Source organism: Thunnus thynnus, chromosome 24 (assembly GCF_963924715.1).
Source record: "Thunnus thynnus chromosome 24, fThuThy2.1, whole genome shotgun sequence".
NCBI lineage: Eukaryota > Metazoa > Chordata > Actinopteri > Scombriformes > Scombridae > Thunnus > Thunnus thynnus.
In genome coordinates this window covers 2,962,060-2,989,663 of record NC_089540.1, presented here as the reverse complement: position 1 = coordinate 2,989,663, position 27,604 = coordinate 2,962,060, and the positions used below count along the sequence as shown (strand labels likewise).

General features: G+C 40.0%; 1 protein-coding gene across 9 annotated transcripts in view; it reads left to right on the top strand.

Annotated features, from left to right (window-relative positions):
- Positions 1-27,604, top strand: part of dmd (dystrophin) — a 322,537-nt gene that overhangs the window by 239,493 nt on the left and 55,440 nt on the right. For all 9 annotated transcript variants that reach the window (XM_067583225.1, XM_067583222.1, XM_067583219.1 and 6 more), the window contains 16 exons: positions 51-226; positions 968-1,115; positions 1,555-1,680; positions 2,698-2,847; positions 2,977-3,075; positions 3,628-3,727; positions 4,899-5,068; positions 5,366-5,483; positions 6,501-6,712; positions 6,899-7,053; positions 7,930-8,119; positions 13,075-13,247; positions 13,446-13,602; positions 17,925-18,036; positions 19,922-20,190; positions 21,218-21,364. In XM_067583225.1, the coding sequence (XP_067439326.1) occupies positions 51-226; positions 968-1,115; positions 1,555-1,680; positions 2,698-2,847; positions 2,977-3,075; positions 3,628-3,727; positions 4,899-5,068; positions 5,366-5,483; positions 6,501-6,712; positions 6,899-7,053; positions 7,930-8,119; positions 13,075-13,247; positions 13,446-13,602; positions 17,925-18,036; positions 19,922-20,190; positions 21,218-21,364 (2,502 nt within the window). The remainder of the gene's footprint in view (positions 1-50; positions 227-967; positions 1,116-1,554; positions 1,681-2,697; positions 2,848-2,976; positions 3,076-3,627; positions 3,728-4,898; positions 5,069-5,365; positions 5,484-6,500; positions 6,713-6,898; positions 7,054-7,929; positions 8,120-13,074; positions 13,248-13,445; positions 13,603-17,924; positions 18,037-19,921; positions 20,191-21,217; positions 21,365-27,604) is intronic.

Genomic DNA, 27,604 nt, shown 5'->3' with positions numbered 1-27,604 from the left:
GCTAATCAACAACTTTGTGTGTGTGTATGTGTGTGTGCGTGTGTGTGCAGGACTTGACGGAGGCCATGCCGCTCCAGGAAGTGGTGCTGGGCAGAGTGAACTCAGCAGGAGAGGAAATCAGCCAGTTGAGCACACCAGACGATGCCTCACAGCTCCGAACGCAGCTCAAATTACTTGACACTCGCTGGGCTAACGTCTGCAAGGAGCTCAATGAGCGCAAGAGGAGGTGTGTGTGTGTGTGTGTGTGTGTGTGGCCGCAAGTTATTTACAGATCTACTGCTACAAGTTTGTGTTACCATGAAACATCTCTGAAAGTAGATTGTTATGGAATATAATTGTTTGAATATGTCTGTAGAGAACATGCATGCAAAAATATATGTCCAGTGCTCTCAGCTGTCAGCATTATAATTTGAACCTCCTCCTTTATTGAATCACAACTTGCCTGCAGTAATGTACAGTACAGTACACAACATGATGGAGACTCATTAACAGCCAAGTCTGCATTTACTGCTCACTACGGAATAAAGTAATGGGTGTCTATTATAGAGGGAGCAGTGAATGAGTGAATGAGGGGGCGATTTCACACAGCTTTAGTTCACTGTTTTATGTATCAGAACATAAACGCTGCTTTTATGAACTGCGTGCTTTTATAATCCACTGTCAAGTTTTATTTTCTTTATGTTACAGACGCTGTGACTTTAGAGTTCATGTTGTTATTTTTCAGAAATTTTTGTTGATTTTCCAATTGAGTGTTGTGTTTTTGTTAGCTTGGAGCTGTGTAACATAAGAGGTTTTATTGCCTCCTCAGCAACTTTTTCCCACCTGATGTGAGCCACTCAGCATTGTTTAACGCCCCTATTGTGTTTCTTATCTGACTGAGCCATCAAGAGGATCCCCCATAAGGGCATTCCTGTCTCTTGTACATATCTCACCCCACCTTCCTCTTTTTCTTTCACCCCCCCTGTAGGTCTGCAGAGGCACGGTCAGCGACTGCAGGGCTGCAGGAGGACATGGGCTCGATGCTGTGCTGGCTGGACAAAGTGGAAGGCGTCCTGGCCATCCCTCTGCAGCCTGCAGAGCCACAACATATCAAAGACACTCTGGGCAAAGTCCAGGTACCATCAACACACAGCACACCAGTTAGAATAAGCCACTGCACCTCTGTGTGGGTGTGTTGATCTGTGTAATCTGATTTCCCTGCTGTCATAGTATAAATAAGATACATTTCTTTATTATTACACACAGCATCTTCTGACATGTGTGTTGGATTGTTAATTTATTTGAGAGGGTATTATGGTTTCAAATTAGATGCTATAATGTTTCATTCTGAAATTCAACCTTGAAAAGACTATTGTTAGTGTGTGAATGCGTATTTGTTTGTGTGAACTTACATAATTTGGTTTGAAAGAGCTTGTGTCCTACATTGAGCTGCTGCAGTGATTTATTACATTCAGCCTCTATGACTTACTGCTTTTCTTTGTGTGTGTGTGTGTGTGTGTGTGTGTGTGTGTGTGTGTGTGTGTGTGTGTGTGTGTGTGTGTGCGTGTGTGTCAGGCACATGTGGAGGAGCTCCCTGCTAAGAAAGGGGCAGTGGAGGATCTGAACTCAAGACACAAACAGATAACACTTCCTGCTGACAAACAGGATGACATCAGGATCATCAACACTCGCTGGGCGCAGGTCAGCAGCCACCTCTGTGAATACAACACCTTACAGCACGCCACAGTTTTGTAAACAGCCATTTGTCTTCACTCACCGGGTCAAAGCTGTATCAGGCTATAAAATCATACCACACAGATCATGATGTTTTCTACTGATGAAGGTAATGAGCAGTTTTGGCTGCTATTTATGTAGTAAAGAGCCAATAAGTGGTGGAAATCCATTACTAAGTCATTATACCATACTGTAAGAAAAACCCAACAAAATGTTATTAAAGCTGCTGTAGTCAAAAATTTTATATTAACAATGAAATGAAATGACAACGTATAATCTGAAAGGAGTTGCTCATGTGGTGAACCCACAGAGAATTCTAACCTGTCTCTGCAGTTCCCCTCAGCTCTACAGAGCTTTGTAGCATCTTTCAGCACATTGTTAGGCTCTAATTAACGTAGTCCTCAGATGCAGCAGCAGCAGCTGTTTTCAGTGAAAAAGTTCTGATAAACCCACTTTACACTACCTACCCAGCACCAAGCATTAGACAGAGAAACTTAGAAACTAGCTGTTGAACAAAATGGAACATGTAGCAGCTAAAGAGCCAGATATCTTACTCAGGAGCTGGTGGAGACCAAACCAGAGCTAAAAGGAGAGTGAATATTGCACTTACATTCATCAGGTGATTGTAGCTTGTTTCCGCTGCCCCCAAGTGGCCAAAAAATCAGTTAGTGCAGGTTTAAATTAAAAAGCCTACTACTAAAAGAATACTCTGTTACATGTAAAAGTCCTGAATTCAAAATCTTATTTAAAGGAATAGTTCAACATTTTGTGAAATGCACCTATTTGCTTTGTTGACAAGAGTTAGGTGTGAAGATTGAGACCTCATGTCCATTAAATATAAGGGTGCTGCCAGCAGTCAGTTAGTTTAGTTTACCATAAAGACTATGAGTAGGAGGAAATGGTTAGCTTGTCTCTGCCCACCAGCACCTCTAAAGCTTACCAGTCAACATGTAGCAGGCTGAAAGGCAGGCTGTCTTTGTGTAGGTGTCCAAGCTTCTGCCTGAGCGTCAGCTGGAGATCGAGGGTCTGCTGAAGGAGCTGGAGAAGCTTCAGGGTCAGCTGGACGACCTGTCAGCCTGGGCGTCCAACACCAGAACCACGCTAGAGCACAGCACAGAGGAGCCAGCGCCCAAGGTAGGACACACACACTCATATACCAAATGATTGCTTTATATCACATAAACTGCCTGATTTTGAAAGATAGAGTAAACCTTTCGTGCAGTACATCATACATTTGTGTTTTCTCTCCGTGTGCTGTGGCAGCTCGTCGAGGAAGTGCAAGTCAAGCAGCCAGAGGTGGAGTTTGTTTTGGAACGAGCCAATCAACTGTACAAGGAAACTTCTGCCAGCCAAACTGTCACGGTGAGGAAATCAAAAACTGTCAGTACTTTATCTATTCAAAGCAACCAACATCATTCTTATGTCTTACATCCTTTGCAAATGCAGTCAACTAAATGTTGTGGAGAAATCTCATAACTTGTTGTTCTACACACGCACACAGACACACACACATACACACACACACACACACACACACTAAATTAGATTAAATAAATCATTCTCTCAATTGCTGAAACGTTGACTTTTTAATGATGAGAAGTGATGACGAAAAAGACGTTTTTAGTGTTATATGTGCTCGCCTTCTGTATTCTTCTGGGGAATAAAATAAATATAACATTTTTTCCTTTCATCTCACCACCAACTCTGCTTCAAACATTTCATCAAATCCATATAATGTACTTCATTAGTGTATGTCAGAGAACATTACATCTTTTGAAGATCAAAGACACACAACCAAAAGTTCTACTTAACTTTCGCCACCTAAACTTTCTATATCAAAATGAATGCATTTGTGCAACTGGATAACTGCATTGTCGTCAACATTTAACCTGTCTTTCTGTGTGTGTGTGACAGGTGAAGTATATCAAGCTGAGAGAAGACTGGACTGTGATCCTGGAGCTGGTGCGGCAGCATAAGGAGAGGATGGCTGCTCTCCTTGTGGCCAAAAAAGCCAGTAAGACTTACTTTTCTTCACTGGGTGTGTCAGTCACTGGGTACACGACTGCAAGAAATCATTCAACCAAAATGTGTTTCAGTGTACATATGGGCATTTGAGCATTGTATTTAGATAGATTTGAAGAAAATGTGAATCTATGCTTTCATCTGAAAACTGCCATAAAGTAATAAAGTGTTATTTGGAGGGCTTCATCAGACAGTAGGACCCAGTGATCTGTTTGGCTATACAAGACCAGAACCAGTTTTTCAACAACTCTAAAAGCAGTGCTACTGTCAATTTACACTTAATACACAGTGGACATCTACTGGAATCGACTATGACTCTCTTCCCATCACTTCACAAGTCTGTCAATATTAATGTCTTTTACAGCTCCCCAAGCTATTGTAAAAATATGAAAGAAAAACTTTATTATCTTTGCTATTATCTTTGGTGTAATCCTGGAGGAGATCATGTGTTTGGTCGTGTGTCCATGTGTCGATGTGTCTGTGTGTGTATCTGTCCACAGCTAATCTCACATACCACTGGACCCATCAGCTTAGCATTTTTTGTGCACATTTAACTGAATGCTCAAGGACCTCTCATGGTTGCAGTGATTCACAATTGTTGAAAAACCTATTTTATAACACGTTTTATGCCGCCATTGACTACTGACTCTTCACTCCTCTTAACTGGCCGGTAGGGGCCGCAAGTAATCTACAACCGCAGCAAAAGGCATTTCCTGCAATCGGCTAGGCTAAAAATAAGTCTGTTGCGGGCCACATCATGGCTCAAAAACTGACATCCATAGAAAAGTTTGGTCGCATCTAAACTGGAGCATCTGCAGATTAATTTCATTCCTGATCTGTTATGATCCAATAAAGTTAAGCACTCATGTGTGTGCACTCTTCTAATTTAATGCAAAATTAATTATAAACTCATTGATTGGTCCAAGAGGTGTCCTGTGTATATCCATATCCTGTGTAACATTGTTTATACAGGATATAGGTTAGCTTGAAGATATGCAAAAAAATCTTATTGTGGAAATCCAAAAGTATTTTGGACTCACGCAAAGTCATAACATTGTTTTCAATGAACAAGTGTCCTATCACTCTAGCATGAAACTTTTTATAGTGTATTTATCTTGATGTGATATGGTTTAAAGTGAATCTTGTGCATGTTTGTGTCCCAGATGAAGGTCTGTTAGGAAGTTCCCAGCCTGAATCTGCAGCACTGGCTCAGTTCAACAAGTCCTGGGCTGAGCTGACTGATTGGCTGACCATGCTGGACAACATGGTGCAGAACAAGCGTGTGGTGGTGGCTGACCTGGACGACATCAACGACAACATCAGCCAGCTCAAGGTCACGACCTCAAAACTCACAGTTTAATGGCACAGCACACACTGAGAACTGTTGTGGTTTAATGGGCCGCATGAAAGTAGGGCTGGGAAAATGTTGGATAATAGATATATCATGTCTGTGCACACAATTAGAGTAAGCAACCAACATTTTCTTTGAGTTGTATATCAATTAAAGTTTAAAACTGTGCATAAAAACAAGTATGCAGTATGTATTTGACATTCATTTATTTTACAGCTAAAGTGCACTAATTAATGTATTAATTAACAATGAAATCACAAATGTCGATTATGTGTTCAGGTGTCTCTGCAAGAGCTGGAACAGCGCCGCCCCCTCCTGGACAAACAGGTCACAGCAGCTCAGAACCTGAAGAACAAAACCAGCAACCAGGAGACCCGCAACGCCATCACTGAACGCAGTATGTCTCTCTCACACACACACACACACACACACGCACATCTCATGTGAAGAATTTTGCTCTCTCTTAAAACACAAAGCCATCATTTTCCAAAACCTCTTGAAAATGAATGTGTATTCGAGTAATGAGACAAATCCATCCACTTTTGATTAGTGATTCACCTAATGAAACAAGATTGTGACACACCAGTCCCTTATCTGTACATGATTTACATTTGACACAGCCAATTTATGCAGCATGGTGACTCCTGGTCTATTAACAGGAAGACTTGGTGCAGCAGAATATGCATATACCAGATGCAGTGCAGAATTGAACATAGAGAGATGATTCTCTTCAGTTGCAGGCTTTCATAACAGGTGTTCACATGCATGAATCACACATTTACCAAACCTGCCATTTTTCAATCTAGCTGGGTATTTATTAAGAGTACAGATGTAACTGAGCCACTCGCAGCTCATCTGATTTGCATAAAATGCTGTTTAATCAGCAGTTTGTATAAATTTCCATCTCCTCCTCTGATGTTTTGTGCTTTTAAACAGGAACGCCTTAAGGAATGGGTCTACTGACATTCTATATCAATCTTATTGTCAACAATTGTTGTCCAAAAACAATTAAAAACACAACAATGAGCCACACCGCTGCACTCAGTGACATGTTCCTTCATTATCATGAACACACACACTGTAGTTTATTTTGTCTTAATCACACACACACCGTCCTGCTACCAGAAACACTCACAAGAGCACTAAATGTGGATTAATCCGCCACTGAAAATAGTTCCAGACAAATGCTCTATTTCCTCCTCTTTGAGAAATGTTTGCTAAAAACTGAAATGAGCAACTGTTTTAGGAGATTACTGAGACTTTTTTATAAAATGAAACTATATATTTGTGAGCTGTTTTTACAGATTTACATCTTCAGAGGAGCCAGTGAGCAAAGCAAGATGTTGCATTTTAAATTCAGTTTATTTCAAACACTTCCCTGTGTTTGAGGCTTTATTTCTTTCTGTTGTCATAGTTGACAGGCTTCAGACTCACTGGGAGGACTCTCAGACCAAACTCTCAGATAGAACAAAGCAGCTCCACAACATGCTGCAGGACTCCACCAACTGGCTGGATTCTAAGAATGGGGTGGATCATCTCATCAAGCAGGCCAGTGACAGGCTGGAGTCCTGGCAGGAGATCACATACACGGTGGATGCTCTGAAGAAACAAAACGCTGAGCTGAAGGTGGGCTGGACATCCACACTCACTGACTGCATGAATGTTTTTCAAATCTTGGCACTCTCAGATCTCTAGTGTGTCGAAAATATAATATTACTCATACTGGGGATGGCTCAAAAGTCATTTTAAAATTGGTTTCAGTTTGACAGTTTCCTTTTTTTGTCTATTTCTTCACTCTTTCTCCCTCTCCAGCTCTTTGTGAAGGATCTGCAGCAGTGGCAGGGTCAAGTGGATGAAACCAACGCCCTGGCCAACAAACTGCTGACACTGTACGCCAATGACGACACACACAAGGTCACCCAGGTTAACGACAACATGGTGGCCACCTGGACACACATCAACAAGCGGTACAGACACAAACACACTTATTATACATACTGTAAGTGTGGCAGACTCATTGTGTTAAAGTCAATGGGCTCAGTTCAAACTGCCTTACTGTACTTTACTGTACAAACTATATTTATATAGCACTTTTTAAAACAGTGTTACAAAGTGCTGAAAGAGTAACCAATTCTCCACTGTTTTGTCCTTAATGAGTTACTTGGACTTTAAAAAGAAGAACCACATGTGTAAATAAACTGCAGAGGTTATTGGTTCACTATTTATGATAGCTACATGAGAAAACTCCATTCGGAGCAGAGTACGTATATTATGTGCTCAATAAGTGAGAGTCCAGAAACTGCCTTCTACTTTGTATCTGTACGTGTGAATACACTGTTACTCTTTATCGGAGTGCCCCAAAGGTGCTGTCCTCAGCCCACTTTTATTTTCTTTTTACAGAAACAATTTAGGTGCACATGGAACTTATACTCAATGTTATGCAGATGATACTGTTTTGTATCGCTAGGGATCTTCTCTAAGATCTAGAAACTAAGACTGAAGTTAGCTTTTATTTTAGACACAAGTCGTGTTTCACTCTTCAAGCTAGCAGAAGGCTAGTCGCTGCAACCTTTTTACTGGTTCTTGAATATTGTGATTTTTTGGATGTGTGTTGAGATTTGTAACCACATTAAAACCTCTTAATTGTCATTATCTGCTTTTAGTATTTGTAATTTTATCCATTGCCTAATTTTGTATTGTTTTATCTGAAGCAACCTCAGTGGGACTTACCTTGACCCTGAAATTCTAAACATATTCTGTTGTTACCTCAACCCAGCACAAGTTTGTTTACTGCCCACACATCAGTCAGTTTTCCATGGTGACATGTATTTGTGTCTCTCCAGTGTTTCGGACAGGGAGGCGGCTCTGGAAGCAGCTCTGAAGCTGCTGCAGCAGTTCTACCTTGACCTGGAGAAGTTCCTCAACTGGCTGACTGAGGCTGAGACAACTTGCAACGTGTTAATAGATGCTACCAACAAGGAGAGACTACAGGAGCAGCCTGAGGCAGCCAGGAACCTGCTGGCACAGTGGAAGGTAGGACACATTTACACACACACTATCAAACACACACTCCCTCCTTAATCTGTTATATATTCTATATATATTATATACATTTAGATGGAACTGAATGACCTGGGTATTTTTTTGTGTTATTACAACATCAGTTTTCATTGCAGCTCTCAATCTTTGTCAAAATGTTTTCATTGCAAGACCTTCACAGACAGCTTACAAAAACACAAGGCCAAACAGCTTAGTGAAATGTACATAATCATTACATACTGAATATAAAGCCTGAATCCAGTGCATGCTACAGCTGCATTGTAACACAGTGGTAATGTAGTCTCTCAATTGAAATCATTGACCTTCTGCTGGAGATTGATTAATTATGCCTCCAAATGGAATCATTTGGAAGTCTGGTACACTTTACATTCATATATCTTCTCACACTGGATTATTATAATGATTCTATGATTTTCCCATGGTATCCATTATTTTTTCATAGAAAACAGGAGGGGTGCTGTTTAGTGCAGAAAAATGAGAAGTTCCCATTGTAAAAATGGAATGAATCAGACAAATGAAGGAAGTGTTTTCCAAATTGACAGCCTTTTTAGCACAAAATTTCCTCCTTGAGTTGGCAGGAACCACATTTTCTTGAATAGCGGACCACAACAGTGTGGCCCGGTTATCACCAGCTCTAACCGGTGGTGGAAGTGTTCAGAGTTCATGGCTCTGTGTGATTCATGCAGGATAAACTGTGAGTGTGGAAAAACAGCATCAGTGCCATCATTTGTGCACCAAGTGAGCAGATTAACTTTCTCACTTTCCTACTTTGAACAGCTCGCCTGCTTGTTTCTGCTGACCTGTTTGGGAAGCCTATTTTTAATATACTGGTTTTACATACTGGTTTTTAGAGCTGTAGCCATTCAATCTCATGCCCTGTCCATGACAGTTTTATTTACCAAGCCTGCCTTAAATTGCCATGAGGGGTGCAAAATTTTACCGCAGCCACTGCAATTTTTTTTAATAAGCGGGGTATTTATTAATACTACAGATGTAAATGAACCCAGCTGCAGTTCATCTGAGTTCCATAAAGTGCAGCTAAATGAGATCTGGTGGAATGGAGTGCAAAAGGAAGTGTTCTCTGCTGCTGAGCTTGGAATATTAGTTGAAGAGATGACACTTTTTGGTAGTTCCAGCAAGAAGAAGTGTATTTGTGATAAAATATGAGTTAGACCGCCTGATGCTGTGAGCTCAACATAACTTAATGAGTAATGAAAAATCAATGTGGGAGATTTACGGTTACTGTAAATCTTCAATGGAGCATAGAGAGCGATTCTTTGGAGAAAACAAAAGAAAAACACAAGGAAGAACTGACAAAGAAACAGCACCACCCATAGAAACACAGAACTTGTTTGATTTACACGTAATCACCAGGACTTGCAAAAACACTGGAGCAGTGATTGCTCAGTATCAGAGCTGGGAAACAAACAAATAAGAGAACAAAAAGCTTGATTATTGCAACATTTAGTCATTATGGTTTCATACATTTCCAGTTTTTGACCCAGAGTTGACACACTTCCTTGACTTGCTGCCTCGGCTGGTATGACAGGAATGCCGACATGACAGCATGGAGAGATTTCATTGGCCAATCGCTGCCTGGCCGACAAATACAAAATCCCCCCACTGCATTGTGGGTGTTGAAGGGAAGGCTCTGTTCTGCAAGAGAACATATTTTGACCCTCGGCCCTCACCCTGCACCCACACAGACTTTCTGGTGCACTGAGGCACACAAATACACACTCACACAACGTGCATACTGTAAAGGAAAGACACAGACACACATGCAGCAGTTTGGAAATGAATTTTCAAATACACACTGTTGCAAATTTATGCTTGTGCACACTTCCTTTTCACACACACACACATACACACACACGCACACACTCAGTACAACAGCAGCACTGTATGCAGTGCTGAGATAGTCTTCTGTGTCTAATTATAATGGCGGATGGCAACACAGCGTAGCATCCAGAGAGCACACACACACTCTCGGGCTACAATACTGCACGCAGATAACGTTTAATTGGAAAATGAGCGCACTCATCGTTTTATGCACCCTTTCAAGTTCTCTCTGCCTCTTTCCTCCTCCTCCTCCTCTATCTCTTCTCTCTTTCTCACCCCCTCTCTGTCTTTCTGACTCGCTCTGACTCACACTCTCCAACCCTATCTCCCTTTTTATGTACAACTCTCCGTCCATCTCTCTATGACTCTCCCTCCCTTCCACTTCATCTCCAAATCTCTCGCTTTGTCACACACACACACACACACACACACACACACACACATTTAAACAGAGGGCATTCTTATGCAGTCACATTGGGAGCTAATCTTGAGGGACTAGAAGAAGCAGAATGTTGCCTCCTCTTCTTCTCCTTCTTCTTGACGGCTAGTTTTGGGATTCCAGAGTAAAGTTGTGAAGATGCTGCGCAGGAAAGTCTACCATGTTCAGGTTGGAAAAGAATATCAAGCACTATTCTTTTGTAATTGAGCATTTTAATCCTAAATTGAGGCATGTCAAGTCTTGGAGAAAAATGATTTTGTGATATAAAAGTCAAGCTAATTATTGAGTGTTATTGAAGTTATTGAGCTGCTTACAAATGATAAGAGTACTGATGTTTAAAATAGTAACAGAAGATGGTGTAATCATCTCTTCAGCATGTTTGACATTATCTTTATAGGGCATTGTGGTATAAATCTGCAAGTTCTTCACACTAGAAAGTTCACTAAAGTGATTTTCATATCAACTAAAGTCTAAACTCAGACTGACTCCGCTCCTCATGAGACATTTGAGGTCAATCCAAGGACAAGTACGACAGTATTTTCTCAAAAATGAGATAGACATAAGATGTGAACAATATGTCAAACTATCAAGCATCCAAGTTGAAGTTGAAATGAAGGTACAGGGCTGGGATTGACTAAAAGTGTTGAAAGCAGCATGTAGTTCAGAGCTAGGATCAGAACACACACATGCACACACAAATCACGCAACAAGAAGCGCTGAAAAACTTTAAGAAACTTTCTAGACAGTCTAACACTGCGCTGCACCTTCACCGTCTTCAACGCTCTCTATTGTTCTATTCTTGTCTGTGTCGTATTATTTGGTGCAACGACCCATTTTCCCCTCAAGTATCATTCAAATTTCATGTCATCTAATTTGATTTAAAACTTACAGTGAGTCTAACATTCTTTTACAAGATCTTTTCTTCTTTAATGACATTTTGGAGAATGTTCAGACAACCTTTCAGATACGATATAAAATGGAAATAAATGAGTTGAATTCTGAAATCATACAACAGGTTGTGCCATGGATGCTAATAGATGGAAATCAGGATGACAGGAGCACTTAATGTGTTTTGAAGCCAAGCATGCCTTTGCATCTCAAGAGTATCAATGCAGAAATATAGAGATAAAATAAAGTGACACCTGCCATTATAACATGGTTGATTGAAGAACAACAGCGTGTACAGTTGTACTTGTGTTAATACGGTTTAAGTCACAGTTTATAGAACTTAGTGTGAGCTTCTGTACTGTGATGTATTTCCCAGTGAAAGGTAATATGTGGGTGGTGTATAATAAAAAGAGGGATTTAAATCAAAGCCTTTAGACTTGATTGGACCACTTAAAAATGGGCGTGGTTTAGCAAATACATTCAGTAGGATACAGAGCTGCAGAGAACTGTTGGCCACCACACACACCTCCCTCACCTGTGTGGAAGAGATGAATCAATTAATTATGAAGCAGGAGCCAGGAGATGATAAGCTTGGAAGGGAGAAACAGTACACAATAACACATTAAACAAACAATAATTGGTGTTAATTAATGAGCTTTAGTGGTGCCAGTAGGACAGAGCCAGGTTAGCTGCTTCCAGTGTTTATGCTGCGCTAAGCTAACCATCTCCTGGCTCCAGCTTCATATTTAGCAGACAGATATAAGAATGCTCATCTAAATCTCATCAAGAAAAGCGTATTTCCCAAAATGTCAGACTGTTCCTTTAAATTATGTTTGGATATATATTAAATATTTGGTTGCTCTTGTGTCTGAGACTATCCTGCCTGTTTGATATTTTGGGCTAATTGCTTTAATGGTGAAGCATATTGTAACTTTTTCTTTTAAAATAAATATTTGTTTCTTTACTTTTTAAACATAATTTTACAGCTGTATCAGTTGATAATCATGTCTGATAATTTGCAGTATTTTGGCATAGAAATAGATTGTGATTGATTAGAAGAAGATTTTCAACATTAAGTCCTCCATTAAAAATATTAGTTGGTACAGTGTTGGGAGATGAATGGACAAAAGTAAGTGTTTGACGTTAGTGTTCAGGTAAAATTAAAGATCTACCATCATAAAGACATTGGCATTTGCAGTAATGTGCTAACAGAGGCAGCAATACTTGATGTCACATTTCTTACTGGTTCATTTCTGAACTTTTGGTATTTAACACCATTCCTGAACAGGAAGTGTTCTCAGAAATCAAGCTTTATTTGCTTTTCAGTTTTCAAAGACTGCTTTGTTAAGTATCTGGTTCTCTTCAACTGCCTTATCAGGAGCGTTAAAGAGGTTCAGTAATGGATTGCCTGCAGGAAAAATGTACGATGGTGAGACCACTGTTGTCGAAGTTACCAACTGATTCCGTGCTGAATAAAGTATTTTGACATTTCAGTGCTACAAAAGGTTCCATCCACAATACATTAAGCTCTGCATTACGGCTCAATCCTGGTGGTTGCTGCTTTTAGAGAGTAAATCACTTTCTCAGATCCTGATCCCATTACTGAGCACTCCAGCCGAGCAGTGAAAAAAGTGAATTCCTGAAAGATGGCTGCTATTACCAAGATAATGAAGTGTGTGCTCCAACAGAATTTACCGCTTTTGCCTTTTTTCCCCCACTGACTCTTACTGTGTGAGCATGTATGTGTGTGTGTTACCAGGACCTCCAGGCAGAGATTGACAACCACACAGAGCTGTATCACTCCCTGGATGAGAATGGGCAGAGGATTCTGACGTCGCTGGGGAACTCAGAGGACGCCACTCTGCTCCAGAGACGTCTGGACAATATGAGCCAGCGATGGAATGACCTGCGCAACAAGACCCTCAGCATGAGGTGAGGGGAGGCTTGGGTGACTGGAGGTCATAGAGCTCCGGGGATGTCATGGAAGTTAAGGAAAACAACTCTACAAACCTACACTAGAACAGAACAAAAGAAAAGAGATGTTAAGAAATGTGTGGGTGTACAAAAAGCAAAAGAAAAATGTTAAAAGCCTGTGTGTGTGCGTGTGTGTGTGTGTGCGTGTGTTTCAAGGGCTCACCTGGACTCTGAGATGGCTCCATGGAAGAGGCTCCACATGTCTCTGCAGGAGCTGCTGAACTGGATCAGGCTTAAAAGTCAACAGCTGGAGCATGAGCCGCCTGTAGGGGGCGACGTCCCCGCCGTGCAGGCACAGCTGGACACACACCGGGTAAGAGGAAACACACACACATACATGGGACACAAACAGACACACTGCTTGTCTCCACTGCATTTTTTTTAACATGCAGAGGTGTTTGTTAAGTTTGTGAAGGATTTTGTGAATTCATTTAGAAATAGAAGTCATGTATAATCCCTTGCTGTAAGGGGCTGTCTGAAAACTATTAGGGGAGGAGGTCAGTTTGGAAAAGAAGGAAGGTTATGTATTTTTTATTTTTTCTTCTTACTGAGAGGATGGTCTCTTATCTTTTTTTTCATCCCAGTATCTGAAAGATACAGAACCCATGTATTTCTTTACAAAAGAAGCTAACAATGGCTTCCTGTTATTGCTATTGTTCATTAATGCACCTGTTCTTCAGTCCAGGGGTGATCTCATACACACACTTGATCGTCTGTTCTTTAACATTTAACCAAACTATTACCAAGACATTTAGAGCTTCATTTATACATATCACCTTGTGTATGAAAACAAGAAACAGTCTGCTTTTAGCCTCCAGCATGTCTGTCCATGTGACTCAGACATCATGTAATTGTTTTTTTATGATAGACGGTCAGACAGCTGATCATATTAGGCTACAGCATCTTCATAACAGTTGCAGGGCATTTTGCTCATTTCATGACAGTGGTAATCACAGTTTATCAGGTAATATTACAGAGATAGATGTATTTTTTTAAAAAAGGTAGAAAAAGATTTTTTAAAACATAAGGTTCAGCCTGCCTCCCCATACCAATAATTTTCATATAGTCCCTAATAATAAGCATACTGCTTATCACAATCCTTCCTCAAAGTGTAGATCAAAGTCATAATCAAGGAAAACACTCATAAACCTTCAGCTCAAGACCAGTGCAGTAAGCAATCAATAACATGAGTCTGTTTGATAACTTTCATAATCAAAAGCTTTGTGGTTTCATTGCAAAAGCAGCCATTTATGTTGGAGGTGGACTTCATGCCGCTCTGACTAACATTATGTAAATCAAAGGCTCAGAACAAATGGAAATTATAGTCGTACAGGTTCAATGAAAAACACATTTTATGCACCATTTTATGCAAAAAAGCGAGATGATTGTCTTTGCTGACTCGGTCATTTCATGGATAAAAATTACAATCATTCTGCAAAATGGTGAGTTCTTGCAGATATGCATTAGGAGAAGGCTTTTAGTCGAAGGGTTTCACAATGAATGTAGACATGTTTTAGTGTGAGGGACCACTCGGATGCACAGACATTTGAAACTAACAGTGTTTGTGCATTCTTCTGCTTGTAGACTACACACAATACATGCAGACCTTCCACCAACAACAACCTGTCATTATAATCATCATAATAATTTGTTAATGTGGTTGCAGGGGATCTAAAACACTAATCCAAATATATAGAACAGTAAATTTCACGTCACAAATCTTGTCTTACACATTGGAACTAACTTGACTTGTTTGTGACTGAGTTCGCCTACTGACAAGCATCAAGAGAGGGAATACACACTAATCTGTGGGTATTCAGATACCTTTAAAGAAATGGGGAGAAATGGCTCTGCCTTGAACCTCAGAAGATGGACTGTGTGTGCACACATCCAGGCACATTATTCAGGTGCAAGACAAAAACATTTTCATCGCAGGGTACAAAGGATTGAGGTCTGCACACTGTTAAACTCCCAATAAATAATGTTATTCTCTTTTGAGGCCTTGAACCTGGAAACAAAAAGTTTGACTGCACAGAAGGATGTAGCGAGCACCTGCAGTATGAGCGGCACACGGTTAACTGATGGACTGCAGGGAGAATGGATGCATATCTTTGTCTTTGAATTCTCTATTCTCCTTTTCAACTTTACTGTTTTTTTTACAAACTAACAGTAACATTCACACGTCATCAATTGTGACCACTGGTTGTCATGGTAACGACTTCTTATGATTGGACTGAAGTGAATGCACACACAGAGACTGATGATAGGTGTGCAGACACATGCACATGCACACACACACAAGTGTATACTCTCACTGGCAGTCTGCAATGCAGGTCAAAAATTGTTATTGTAGTGTTATGTGTTTGTATAAATTCCAGTTGTTACTCTCACATAAATCATACATAATTACAGAAACGTGCAATGACTAATAAAAAAGCACTGCCTACAATCTTTGTATATGTGCTGAAGGGCGTACTCTTCTCAGCCTGACGGCAGTATGTTTGTAATATCTTCAGTTTTTCCTGGTGGCCCCTGATTGGTTGACACTGCACGCTGAAAATAACTGGATCTGGAGCAGAAAATTTTATGCCCAAGAAATGTTGCCAGATTGGGCAATTTTCCACCCAATTGCTGCTTCCTTATTAGATAACATTTACCCCATGAAGGCAGGCAAAACATACATGGATTGTTGTGGTACTGTGGTGATAATTGTAAAGTGAAAGCAGTTGCTAAGTGGCCACCAAAAGTTACTTTTTAAAACTTTTAGAAACTGCTAGCCTAGCCGCTAGCTACCAGCAGCTGGCTTTCTGCTGCATTGTACGGCATATGCTCACATCCAAAATACACAGAGCTATCTAGGGCCCCACATAGAGGAAAAGTCATGCCATGCCACTGTAAATAAATGATATATATCCAGTACCGGTCAAAGGTTTGGACACAACTTCCCATTCACTAGAATGAGACAGTGTGTCCAAACAGACGGGTGACAATGTGACGCCCACATGTTGAGAATAATGGTAAAGGATGACTCAACTGACCATGTCACTGTCCACATCTCTGTAGACCAGTGCCTATGGTTTTTGCGCCACTGAACTCTCAAATGTGCATTCATCTTGGTAATGAGGGGTTTATGCAATGCAACCCTACTATAATATCCCTCTCTATGTCATTGTCGACAGACTATTCTTGCTGAAACAGTCTGATCACATCCTGCATTGACATTCCCAGTCACCTGAGGAAGAGTTGCTCTTCTGTTTTTCCTTACATATCACACTGATGCACAGGCATCACAGTCATCAAATGTGCACTGTCGACCACAATTTCCGACCCTCTTTACTGATGTCTTTCCCATAGGTGTAACAGCAGATGTCACTTTACTCACTGCTCCTACTGAAACACTAGCAAGTTGAGCAGTCTCTGTGACTGACACCCCTGCCATCTGTGCCCCAACAATGAACCCTCTTTCAAAGTCACTTAGATCTTTTCCTTTTGCTATCTTGATACAAAATCAGAATCAACTGGGCCTGCTCAGCATTTGTATATATGTCACAGAGCATGACTGGATGTTAATTGCTTAATTGTACCATTCAGTGCACCTGTGTGGAAGCATCTGCATTCGTTATGTTTCTCCACTAATTTATTCAGGTTTTTCCTATAATTCGTCACCTGTCTCAGACAGATGACAAATTAAAGGTATATTGTTCTAGTAAGAAACTTCCATATGTTGTATAAGGAAGAAAAAAGTCTGTCTTAAGAGACAATATAGCCCAGAGAAATGATGACATGATTCAGATGTGTGGCAGCATGTTTTTGCATGCATTTTTACTTACTTTTTCACTTTACTTTTGTGTTTTTACAGCTTTCCTGTTGTTTTGTGCACTTTAGTGTAATTATGTGAATTGGTGCCAGTTTAGGTCAGTGATTTTCCATGACTACTCTTTGACTCTGTACTTCATTGTTGGCTACCAAATCACAGATGTTATCAGACAAGAGCAGACATCTCCCACCCTCCTGCTTCCATCTCCTGCCAGCATGAGCAAAAGGCACAAGGCCAGATGACATTAGGAAAGACTCAAATCTGCATTTTATTCAGCAGCTTTTCACAAGTTTATCAGACCGTGCAATTCTGTCGTCTGACGTAGACTATAATATCCTGTCTTTAGGCATTGATCCGGTTATAACAACATACCAACTTACCATGTCGTGATGTGAAAAGCTTTTTTGTTTTAATGAGATAAAATCAGTACGTCATTGTAACGAGAAACTTTAATTGTTTGAATGACATACGTTTATTTTGTATAATATTTCGGAAAGTTTTGTCGTATAACAAGTAGTAATAATGAGAAAAATATGTCACCACAACATGAAAATATCTTAGTTTTATGAGAAAAGGATCTCTTTAACAAGAAAACATTCTTGTTTTAACAAGAAACAAATCTAAGGAAAAAGAGCACGGCAAATATTGTTTTCAAATATCTTTCACCAGAGATGATCAAACATCTGAGTAAAAACCCAGAAAGAAATATCCCAGTAACACAAAATATAAGCCATTAAAACAGATACCATACCCAAACACTGCTTTACAAAGAAACATACAATTAAACCAGATGTTTGTGCTCATGTGTGTCTTCACAGGGCTTCAGGAGAGACTTGAGAGCTAAAGAGCCTGTTGTGACCAAGGCACTAGACGATGTGGGAATCTTCCTGTCTGAACTGCCCCGAGACACACCATCACCTGAGCAGAGAGGTAACACACACACACACACATTTACAAAACAACTCTTTTCAGTAACTGTAAAATTCTGCATATAAACGTGGCTCCATTTTTCTTACAAGTGTTAAGACCGTCCCCCTTCAGCGCTTCACACTCACTTTGATGTTTTTCATGCTGGCTGGATTAAGAATGTAAGCGATGTAAGCAGCATAAGCTGTTTTGTAGTGGGGTTTTTTTTTAGTTTATCACAACAAAGATACATTTACATTTCCTGCTCACCTTGTACTTTCCATTTAAATGCACAAACTGCAATGTAAACACAGGAAATAGCTCTTTAATTAGTGACATTTTCTGCCAAAGCAGCGCTGGGATCAGCCTTAACACTTGATGTCTTACATAAAAGGAAAATATGTAGTGAATGTTACAGACTCATCTCCTGCCTGCTCTTTAAAGCTCCTTTTCCTCTCGTCACTGGGGTCCGTAGTGACAGCCTAGAAACAACCCCACGTGAAGGTTAACAAACATACGCAGACTTTCCCGCAGCACCTTGTGCACCATGGCAGCAGCCCAGTTACCAGGCCTGTAGAAAACAGCTGAACTATAATTGTGGCCCATTAAACTTCCAACTCAAACACACTTGGAGAGCACAGAAAGAGAGAGAGAAAGGTTGAACTCCAGCTGCTAATCACTGCTGCACCGAGGGAAACAAGCACTTACTTTCTCTTCGAAAGTCAGTCTGTCTTTGTGATTTTTAATTGGCGGATGTTGAAATAGCAATTGCCACTGTGGTTTTTGACTGTATGACATTTTATTTAAATTCAGCCAGCTTTCCTAAAAGAGAATCTATGTCTCCACAAACACTCAGAGTGGTTTGACATATAAGTGAGACAGTCTCTCAGGAGCCGGTCTTCATTGTCACAGCGACTGCGTGTGGCTTTTTAAACTCAACTGGACACATTTTAAATGGAAGCTAAGGAAGTTTAGTGCGGCGCACAGGTCCCCCTTCACTCAAAAATATGTTTTTCTTCTTGCTCCTACAGTTGGATGTTTGAGCTTCTCTGTGCAGAATGATGTATGTTCAGAGTTTTTCACATTCATCTGCTGAAAGTGGGAAGCTTCTCTGTGCTCATTGAAAATCAGATTTTAAGGGGCGAGCCAACAAGCATGATTTGTAACATTACAACTGGTTTGGAAGCTAATAGTGGTCCAGTATGCAACTTTAACAAGTGTGATGTGGAAACTTGAAGCCCCCACTTCACAAACACTGAGAATGGACTTTACAGTGATGTAGGAGACATCTTGTGTCCAGCAGTTATACTTTTAAAATGAAAAAATATTTGCATATTTATAGAATCTGGATTTTCAATGAAGGAGAAGGAGGGGATGTTATGTGTAACATGGTAGTTACTTTGTGGAAAAACCATATTAGACACACATTATTGTTCCAAGCAGTCTTTTTATATGTCTGAATACATGTCTGGAGGGGATCTTTAAATTTTATTAGAGCTGAGGGAAGATTATGTGTGAAAATGTATTTATTTACATACAAAATACATTTTCAAACGGCTTTTTACAGTGAATGATGTCTCCTATGTCTCTTCTCCTTGCTTTTCTCGCTGCTTTGAGTGGGCGGGGCTAAGTTGGGAAACGGGTGATGTTTAGTACTGCCTTGCACAAATCAGACTTTAGTAACATTTGAATGAAAATGTGATAACTGTGGGGTTCACAGCTTTTTAGCTGAAAACAGCAGCCTTCTGCAGCCTGAAATGATGAGAGCCGTAAGACTGAACCAAAACAGTGAGTTTAAAGACACTAAAACTCTGCAGAACTGATGGCAACTGCAGAGTCAGGTGATAATCCTTTGTTGGTTTGTATGTTAAGAAAATAATTCTCACATACTTCTTCTTCTAACCTTTAGATATCAGTCCAGAGGAGCGAGCCCAGAACGTGGGGCGAGTCCTGCGTAAGGAAGCAGACGACGTGATAACCAAGTGGGACCGGCTCAACGCTGACTCGGCCGAATGGCAGAGGAGGCTGGAGCTGGCTCTGCGTCGGCTGATGGAGCTCCAGGAGGCCGAGGACTTGCTGGACGGACAGCTGAGGCAGGCGGAGATGGTGAAGGAGGCGTGGGAACCTGTGGGAGACCTGCTGATCGACTCACTGCCAGAGCACATCGACAGAGTCAAGGTCAGATTGAGTGACGCTCATTATCAGGTGTTGGACTTTGAACATATGAGACCATGGTTGAGATGATTGATGGCATTATGTTTTTCATAATTAATTAAGCTTCGCCCCTAGACCAAGTTGGTTTAGGGGGAGTTTAGTTCTGCTAGAATAGCTCACAATACACAAATACTCAGCGTTTCAGCAGGCAACAGAAAGTGGCAAGAGGATTAGAAGTGCAACTCCTCATCCTTTATATACTCCCAGATGGACTGATTGGCTGCAGGAGGAGGAGGACCTAGAGCTGAGGCCCCAGAGCAACACAACACATTATTAACACATTTTACACAACAGTTACACCTTCTCCAATGGGGGGGGTGTTACTAAAACCATATATTTCCTCCAAACCGCCTCACTTCTTCTCACAGAGAGCATGTAACTACACATTCCTCTTTTTCTGCTGTCATTTCTCTTTCATGTTTCTGAAGAGGCACATAAAACATGAAAGAAGTATGTTGGATTTTTTTTTTTTATTCCCATCGGCATTTCTCTGCCTCCACCACATCAGAGCTTTAGTTTGCATGAAAGAACAGCACACTTTTCGTCTTTGGTGCCATAAAGCAAACCTTTTTTTTGTGCTGTCAAGCAATCCAGCAGATGTCTTGCACAATCAAACTCAGTAAAAAAGGAAATTGGCAATCATTAATTTGGTTTAAATACAGCACCCTAGTGCTCATGTAAAAAGTACAGAAGTGTTCGCCCACTTTGCATCCATCAACCATCAATGTTAAGCAGATAGCCACATTGGAGGCACCTCATGTAGCATTTATCCTACTTAAGCCTGTCAGCATTTTCTATACATCAGCAAGCATTAACCAAGCAGGAAAAGTGGGGTTTACATGATGGATGCATCTGTTTCTTTTTGTTAGAACAGATGAGGTGAGAAACAAGATGGAACTGAGGGCTACTAACAACCTGTCTGTGTTTCCCATCTGTGTGTGTGTGTGTGTGTGTGTGTGTGTGTGTGTGTGTGTGTGTGTGTGTGTTGCAGGAGTTCCAGGATGAAATTGCTCCTATTCAGGATGACGTAACACACATGAACCAGCTGGTGTCCACTTTTGGTCCACCTGACATCCACCTGTCGCCTAGCAACCTGGAACGCATCGAAGATCTCAACACACGCTGGAGACTGCTGCAGGTACGCTGTCATGCACACAAACACACACGTGGTCATTCAGGAAAATCAGAAACACTGATAATCCTCTGCAGATATATACAATGTACTGTACATATCTGCATTTACACACACATTTATGTCCACAAACATGCACATAACCTTTTGCCAGGGCGGATGGCTGCACACACCTCAAAGTCATATTCAAGTATCTCAATGTAGCATCTTGTTTCAAGTCCTAAGAACATGTGCAACTTTCTGACTTTTTGGCCAGGTCACCAATTACAGATAGCAACTGTAAGCCAAAATATTCTGTAGTTATATTATAATTTTCTTATTTTTGCAGTAACATTCAAGGATTATGACTTCATGAGTCTGCAGGCTCTCAGATGCTAAAATGACAAATGTAGATTGTCCTGTTACAATTGTGCCAAAGACTTGAGTGTAAAATGATTTCTAGATCTGCAACTTTTTGTATTTTAATTGTTAAACTAATGTAAACATAATGTACATACGGACATTTCACACTCTAAGATGGTATATTCAGTATTTAAGTATCAAAATAATAAACGATTGTATTTAGTTTATGTGATTATAGTGATTATACAGCTTTTATCATGTGTTTATAATGGGCTAAGCAACATGTCAAACATAATGTCAACATGAGTGTATGTCTGTCTGTGTGCACCTGTGAGCATGTGTAACTTTATGGAAAAGCTGTAATAAGGACAACAAGTGCACAGACACACACACACAAATGGTGTATGTGTGTTCACACCATGTGCTGGTGATCAGAGGCAGCACAGGATGTGCCTCTATCAGTCTCAATAAACACAGTGGCAGCCATGCTGGAAGTCAGACAGTGATTGTTACTGGGGGTGACAGATAGAGCCAATCAGCTGCCAGAGAGACCAACTAATGCCAAGACGTCCTGGGCAGAGATGGGCGCCACGGTGATACCACAGTGACGGGACCAGACGGACGGTCTCTCTGAAGTTAGCACCTGACCAGATGCTTACACACACACACACACACACACACTGACACACTTTGTTTTGGAGTGAAGGTGAGAACATCAGTGTAGTTGATGTAGATAGACAGCGGGTGATTCATGGTTATATAAGAAACAAAAACTTACATTTCCTAATGAGACCTGGGCCTGTATTAATCAAACTTCTATTACACTTAATAATGTTCTAAAGAGCCAGCTGAGGAGTAAAAAACGTATTTGTTCTTCGAGTGTGATGAATAAGAGACATTTATCAAGTAACTCACTTCTACTTACAGTGAAGTGATCAACTCTTAAGTGATCTGATGATTAATCCCAGTTGGAATAGCTAATCAGACACAATGATTTATCCTATGTCTGCTATATTATTCATCCTTATTAAAAAAAAAAAAAATGCATTTCACTCAGTTATTCAGCAAAACTACATGGATTTTTTCATTTTAAAAGTTCATTTTATTTATGTGAAATCCTTAATATCTCCAGTAGCAATTAACAACAGTGCAAGACATGTATAATAAATGAGGTTGAAATATTGGCATGGAAACAAAAAGGAAACCCTACTAGAGGTGGAGGAAATTCTACTGGACAAAGTACATCAGAAAAATCATGAGGAGAATTTAGTACCACAGTGATGAGTGCAGACAATGAAGATGTGTGGAAAGTGATTATAAAGAAATATACCTCAGCTAAAGTAGCATGCAGCATCACCGTGAAGCATTTTCACTTTGAGTTCAACTTTGGTGAACTTGACCTGTGACCGAGGAAGCTATCGTAGCTTATTTTCTGTAATGCTTTGTCAACTTTTCTCTGTCAGTGTATAAACTGCTCCACAACAGAGCAGTGGTTTACAGACAGGAGTTAATGGTACAAATACCTCTTTTAAATAATGATAAATAAATATTGTATGACCTTAATGTCCTGTCAGAGTCAGAGCTGACTGACAGTTAGCAAACATTTAGAAAGCTTATTTGCTTGGAGAGTGTTTTTTATCCTCTGCAATACAACTATATATTGAATGAAACAAGCCTTAGAACAAAACGCCTCCCGCTATAGATAAAATAAGAAATAATTTTTGGCAGCTATTGTGACAGACTAGTGTAGCATGGTTGTGGCTGGCTAGCGTGTTAGCAGTTAGCTCACCAGCTAAAGCACTTCACCAACTAACCCTGTGAGTAATCACTACTTCAGCTACTACTTCTTCTAGAGCCAAACATTTCACAAAGGAATTTCACTGCCATTTTTTGTTGTGACCAGACCTTAAGAGACCTCTGGAGCTTTCTTAAATTTCAGAGCATTTTAAAGTCAAAAGTAATGATGAAAAAGTTTCATTCTTAAGTTTGCAAGTAGGAGAAACAGTGAAGGACTACTTTTAGCAGCTTGATGAATACGGGCCTTGTTCAGAGCCCGCTTGATACTGGTCTCGTTTTCAGTCAGGATAGGATTATTCTTTCTGTTTACACTTTTAAACATGAGCTGATATGAAAAGGTCCTTTTTAAGGAGAGAATTAAGTGTTTCATTTGGACAGAAAAGAGGCTTTAACTGCCAGTTTTTGAAAAGTCACTTTCCATTGTAGGTGGTTTAATGGGAGCGGCATGTTTGCCCAGGAATTTTGGCATCGTTTTTAATGGCAGGGTGGTGGATAGAAGTCTGTGTGTGTGCGTGTATGTGTGTGTGTGTGTTGGAGAGAGTGGTACCTGCACATTCAGGTCACTTTAGTCGGTTCACAGTGTTCTTTCGTGCCTAAAAGGTTGAAGCTGATTGGTCGGCATGGGGACACAGTGCACTCTGAGTAATTGCGACAAATTCCTCCTCAACAATCCCACTCCTCTTGTTTGTACAATTCTAATTAGGTTACCGTGGATACGGGGAAAAACAACTCAGGCAGAAATGGATTGGGTGAGGTGGACTCGAAGGTAATTTCATCGTTTGGTTTCATGTCACATCGAAGCAAAAAACCAAAAATGGACCAGTCATTGCTGTCATATCTTCATCTTCATGTGTTCTTCATCACGCACACACACACATACATACACACACTCCCCTGACAATGTGTCATCAGTGGGCTTCTCATTGGGGTTGCGGATGAAAGGCTGGATGGTTAATCAGCCAATCTGTCCACTCAGACTGGATAATAACCAATCTCAGTCACTCAGCTCCAAGACTTCTATCAAAGAAAGTTGAGACGCCTTTAAGCTTCCAATGATTCACTTTTTTATTTCCCGGAACAAAAATCTGTCGCTAATCATCGTCTGCCAAAGCTCCGCATGCCGGCCAGAGCTGCATGTGTTGCCTGGGAACATTAGATCATTGAACATTGTGTCAGGAAGCATCAGTGATTATAGACACACAGCAGCTCCTCCGGGGACGTTCAGGGTGCAGCTAACTGGCAAGTGTGGGTACCGGACTGAATTCATGCCTGCAAGCATCAGCTGGCTTTTATGTGAGTTATACATCAGATTGGAAAGGTTCAATGGAAGTAGAAGAATCTGAGAATATGTCAGTGAAGTATCCTTGCTTGAACGTAGGCTCAGTTCGCCAAGCACAAGTTCACCAATTTTAGAAAATGCAACTGTCAGATTCTTCAGGGTGTTGACAGCACAATCTTACTATTAAGGTCTAAATGTTCTGGAGCTTTCAATCAGGTATTCATCAGCAGATTGAGTTTGCCCAGTTTTTGGAATCGTAAATGTTCAAATCTCCACTTTTTTTGATTGATGATGCTTGAAAGCTCCATCTTGTTTGATCCATACACAAACCAAAATGTGTAAATGACAAGTTGTGTTTTAACATAAAGTTACGTTCTGTAACTATTTCATGGTGACTAGAAAGAGAAATTGTTACGAGAAGTAACTCCTATAAACTTTGTTTGTTCTGTATATGTATGGATTGAACAAAAACAACAAGATACACCATGTTAATCGTGAGTTTTAGACATGTTTGTAGCTGTATTTTTGAACTTTGGAGTGCTTCCAGTCTTTATGCTAAGCTAAGTTAATCAACTCCTGGCTATTCCTCCATAGATAATGCACAGAGATGAGAGTGGTATCAATCTTTTTGTCTAACCCTCGGGAAGCAAGTGAATAAGCATATTCCCAAAATGATGAACTATTGTTTAAAACTCAAAGGAAAGTGGACAATAAATTAAGAATTGTCATATCCTAATTTTACTCCTAAGGGAGCTAAATATTGCATTTTCCATTAAAAATGTATTTTCTGAAATTAGTTTTCTGCTTGACCACCATGCATTTCTGAGTCTCAGAATCATAGCTATTCATTAAATTTACTATAAATGTTAACAGTGTGTGGGAGTTTATTTTTGTTACTTGAACTCATCACTTCTCAGCAGCAGTCTTGTCTTCTACTTGACCTCCATATGTTTTTGTGTTTTTATTTGTATTTTGAACTGGTGAATCCTTCGTACTCACAGATGAGCATTCAGTACTCCAAATTAAGTTAAAACATAAAAATGATGGAAGTTCAAGTTGGAAATTTAATGTCAGTGATATTTGAGGTAACATATAGAACCTCATATTGTAAAAGTTGTTGCAACAAAGATACTCTGTAGAATGGGTTATTTAGATTTGGATCAATGACAAGAGTTAGCCAGGAGACAAGTGTGTATCCTGCCGGGCCTAGCCCCGCCTCTCTGTGTGTACCTACAGAGTTGTGCTGATTTGGCACAATTATCTTAACTCCATCTAGATAGACAGCTCATTCAGAGCTGAAGGAGACTCACAGGAGACCACATCCTCCCTAATTCCTCCACTACAAATTCAATTATCTCTTCCAAGCCAGCCGACCTACTATAAATCCTCCATTCAATGGAAAGAAATCATAGGCTATAAAAAGCCTTTTCTTGACAGAGATGGTGGCCTTTGGATTCAGGTTGCAGCCGACCGGCAGCAATTTGAAATCAAAAACTGACAAAAAAAACTTTATTTCTCAGAATTGAAGGAGCAAAGACAATGATTCAAACTTGTAAGCTATGTGGTTTCAGTGATAGCACTGTCCATAGCAATCACCATAGTAACGATAGAAAGCCTGAAAATATCTTTATAATAACTGACAAACTAAACATCATATACATTCACTGAACGAAAATAAAATGCACATTTCACGCTAGAAATTTTATCAAACTGCATTTTAATGGCCAAACTATCTTGAGATTTAGCATTTTCCACTGAGAATAAAAGGAATGTCAGCCTTTTTTTTTCTTTTTGGCTGATTTCCCTTTGTGTAAGTGTCATAGTGTATTGAGAGTATAGTGCCTGTGGATGTGCTCCATTGAATAAGATTGTTTTGCAACCTCTACAACCCGCGTTAGGGGATTGTACAGTTCAATCAATAAGAATGAACAATTTTTATGCTATTTCCTTCCATTGAATGGAGGATTCATAGAAGGTCCGGTGTCCATGCTTGTCTTTGTGTCTCCTCCCCTCCCTTCCTCTCCCTCTGTCTGCCCATCCTTGTATCTTTTTACTGTTCATTCTTTGCAACAGTCCATCATGTGCCACAGTTCACAGTGACACACACACAAAAATCACCCACCAGTGTATTCCCCTCATCACATTATAAAGCCATTTATTATTTTAAGGAAGCATTATGGTTGGAAGTTTTCTTCCCAGGAATATGTTTCCTCTTTTCTTGGATAACAGGGATTTCCCGCCATAATAAAAAAACTGCAGATAATATTTTTAATTAATGTTTTAAATATTTGAATATTCATTAGAATATATGGTAGTATTTTTCATGAAATGATAAAAATAATAGAAGAATTCAGGTACAGTCTTGTTTTTTGGTATCTGTTTTACCATTTAAAACTTAGTTATTCCTTTGGAATGTATAATTGACATGAAAACAGCTTGCAAAATCTGCTGTGCAACAAAACAGAGCTAAGAACTAGACAGTAGCCTACAACTGTAACTAACTGCACAATGGCTGTGTTATGCATTCTGGTTTTGTAAATGTTACTACACTCTAGTTTAATCTGTAAGCTGTTGAACCTACCATCACGCTTAAAAAAATCCCAATGAGAACAATAAATATATTTATTTGTCAAACTGTGCTCTCCGCCACAGAGAAACAGACAACTACACAGATAAAGCAAGACAGTTATATGAAGAGAAATCTAGCAGCTAGCTGGCCAGATAGCCAAAGTTTCAAGTTAAAATTAAATGTACAGTCTCTCTCTCTTATCTGTGATTGGAAAATATCCATTTTGATGAACCAACATCTCAGGAGTTAATTTTGTTAA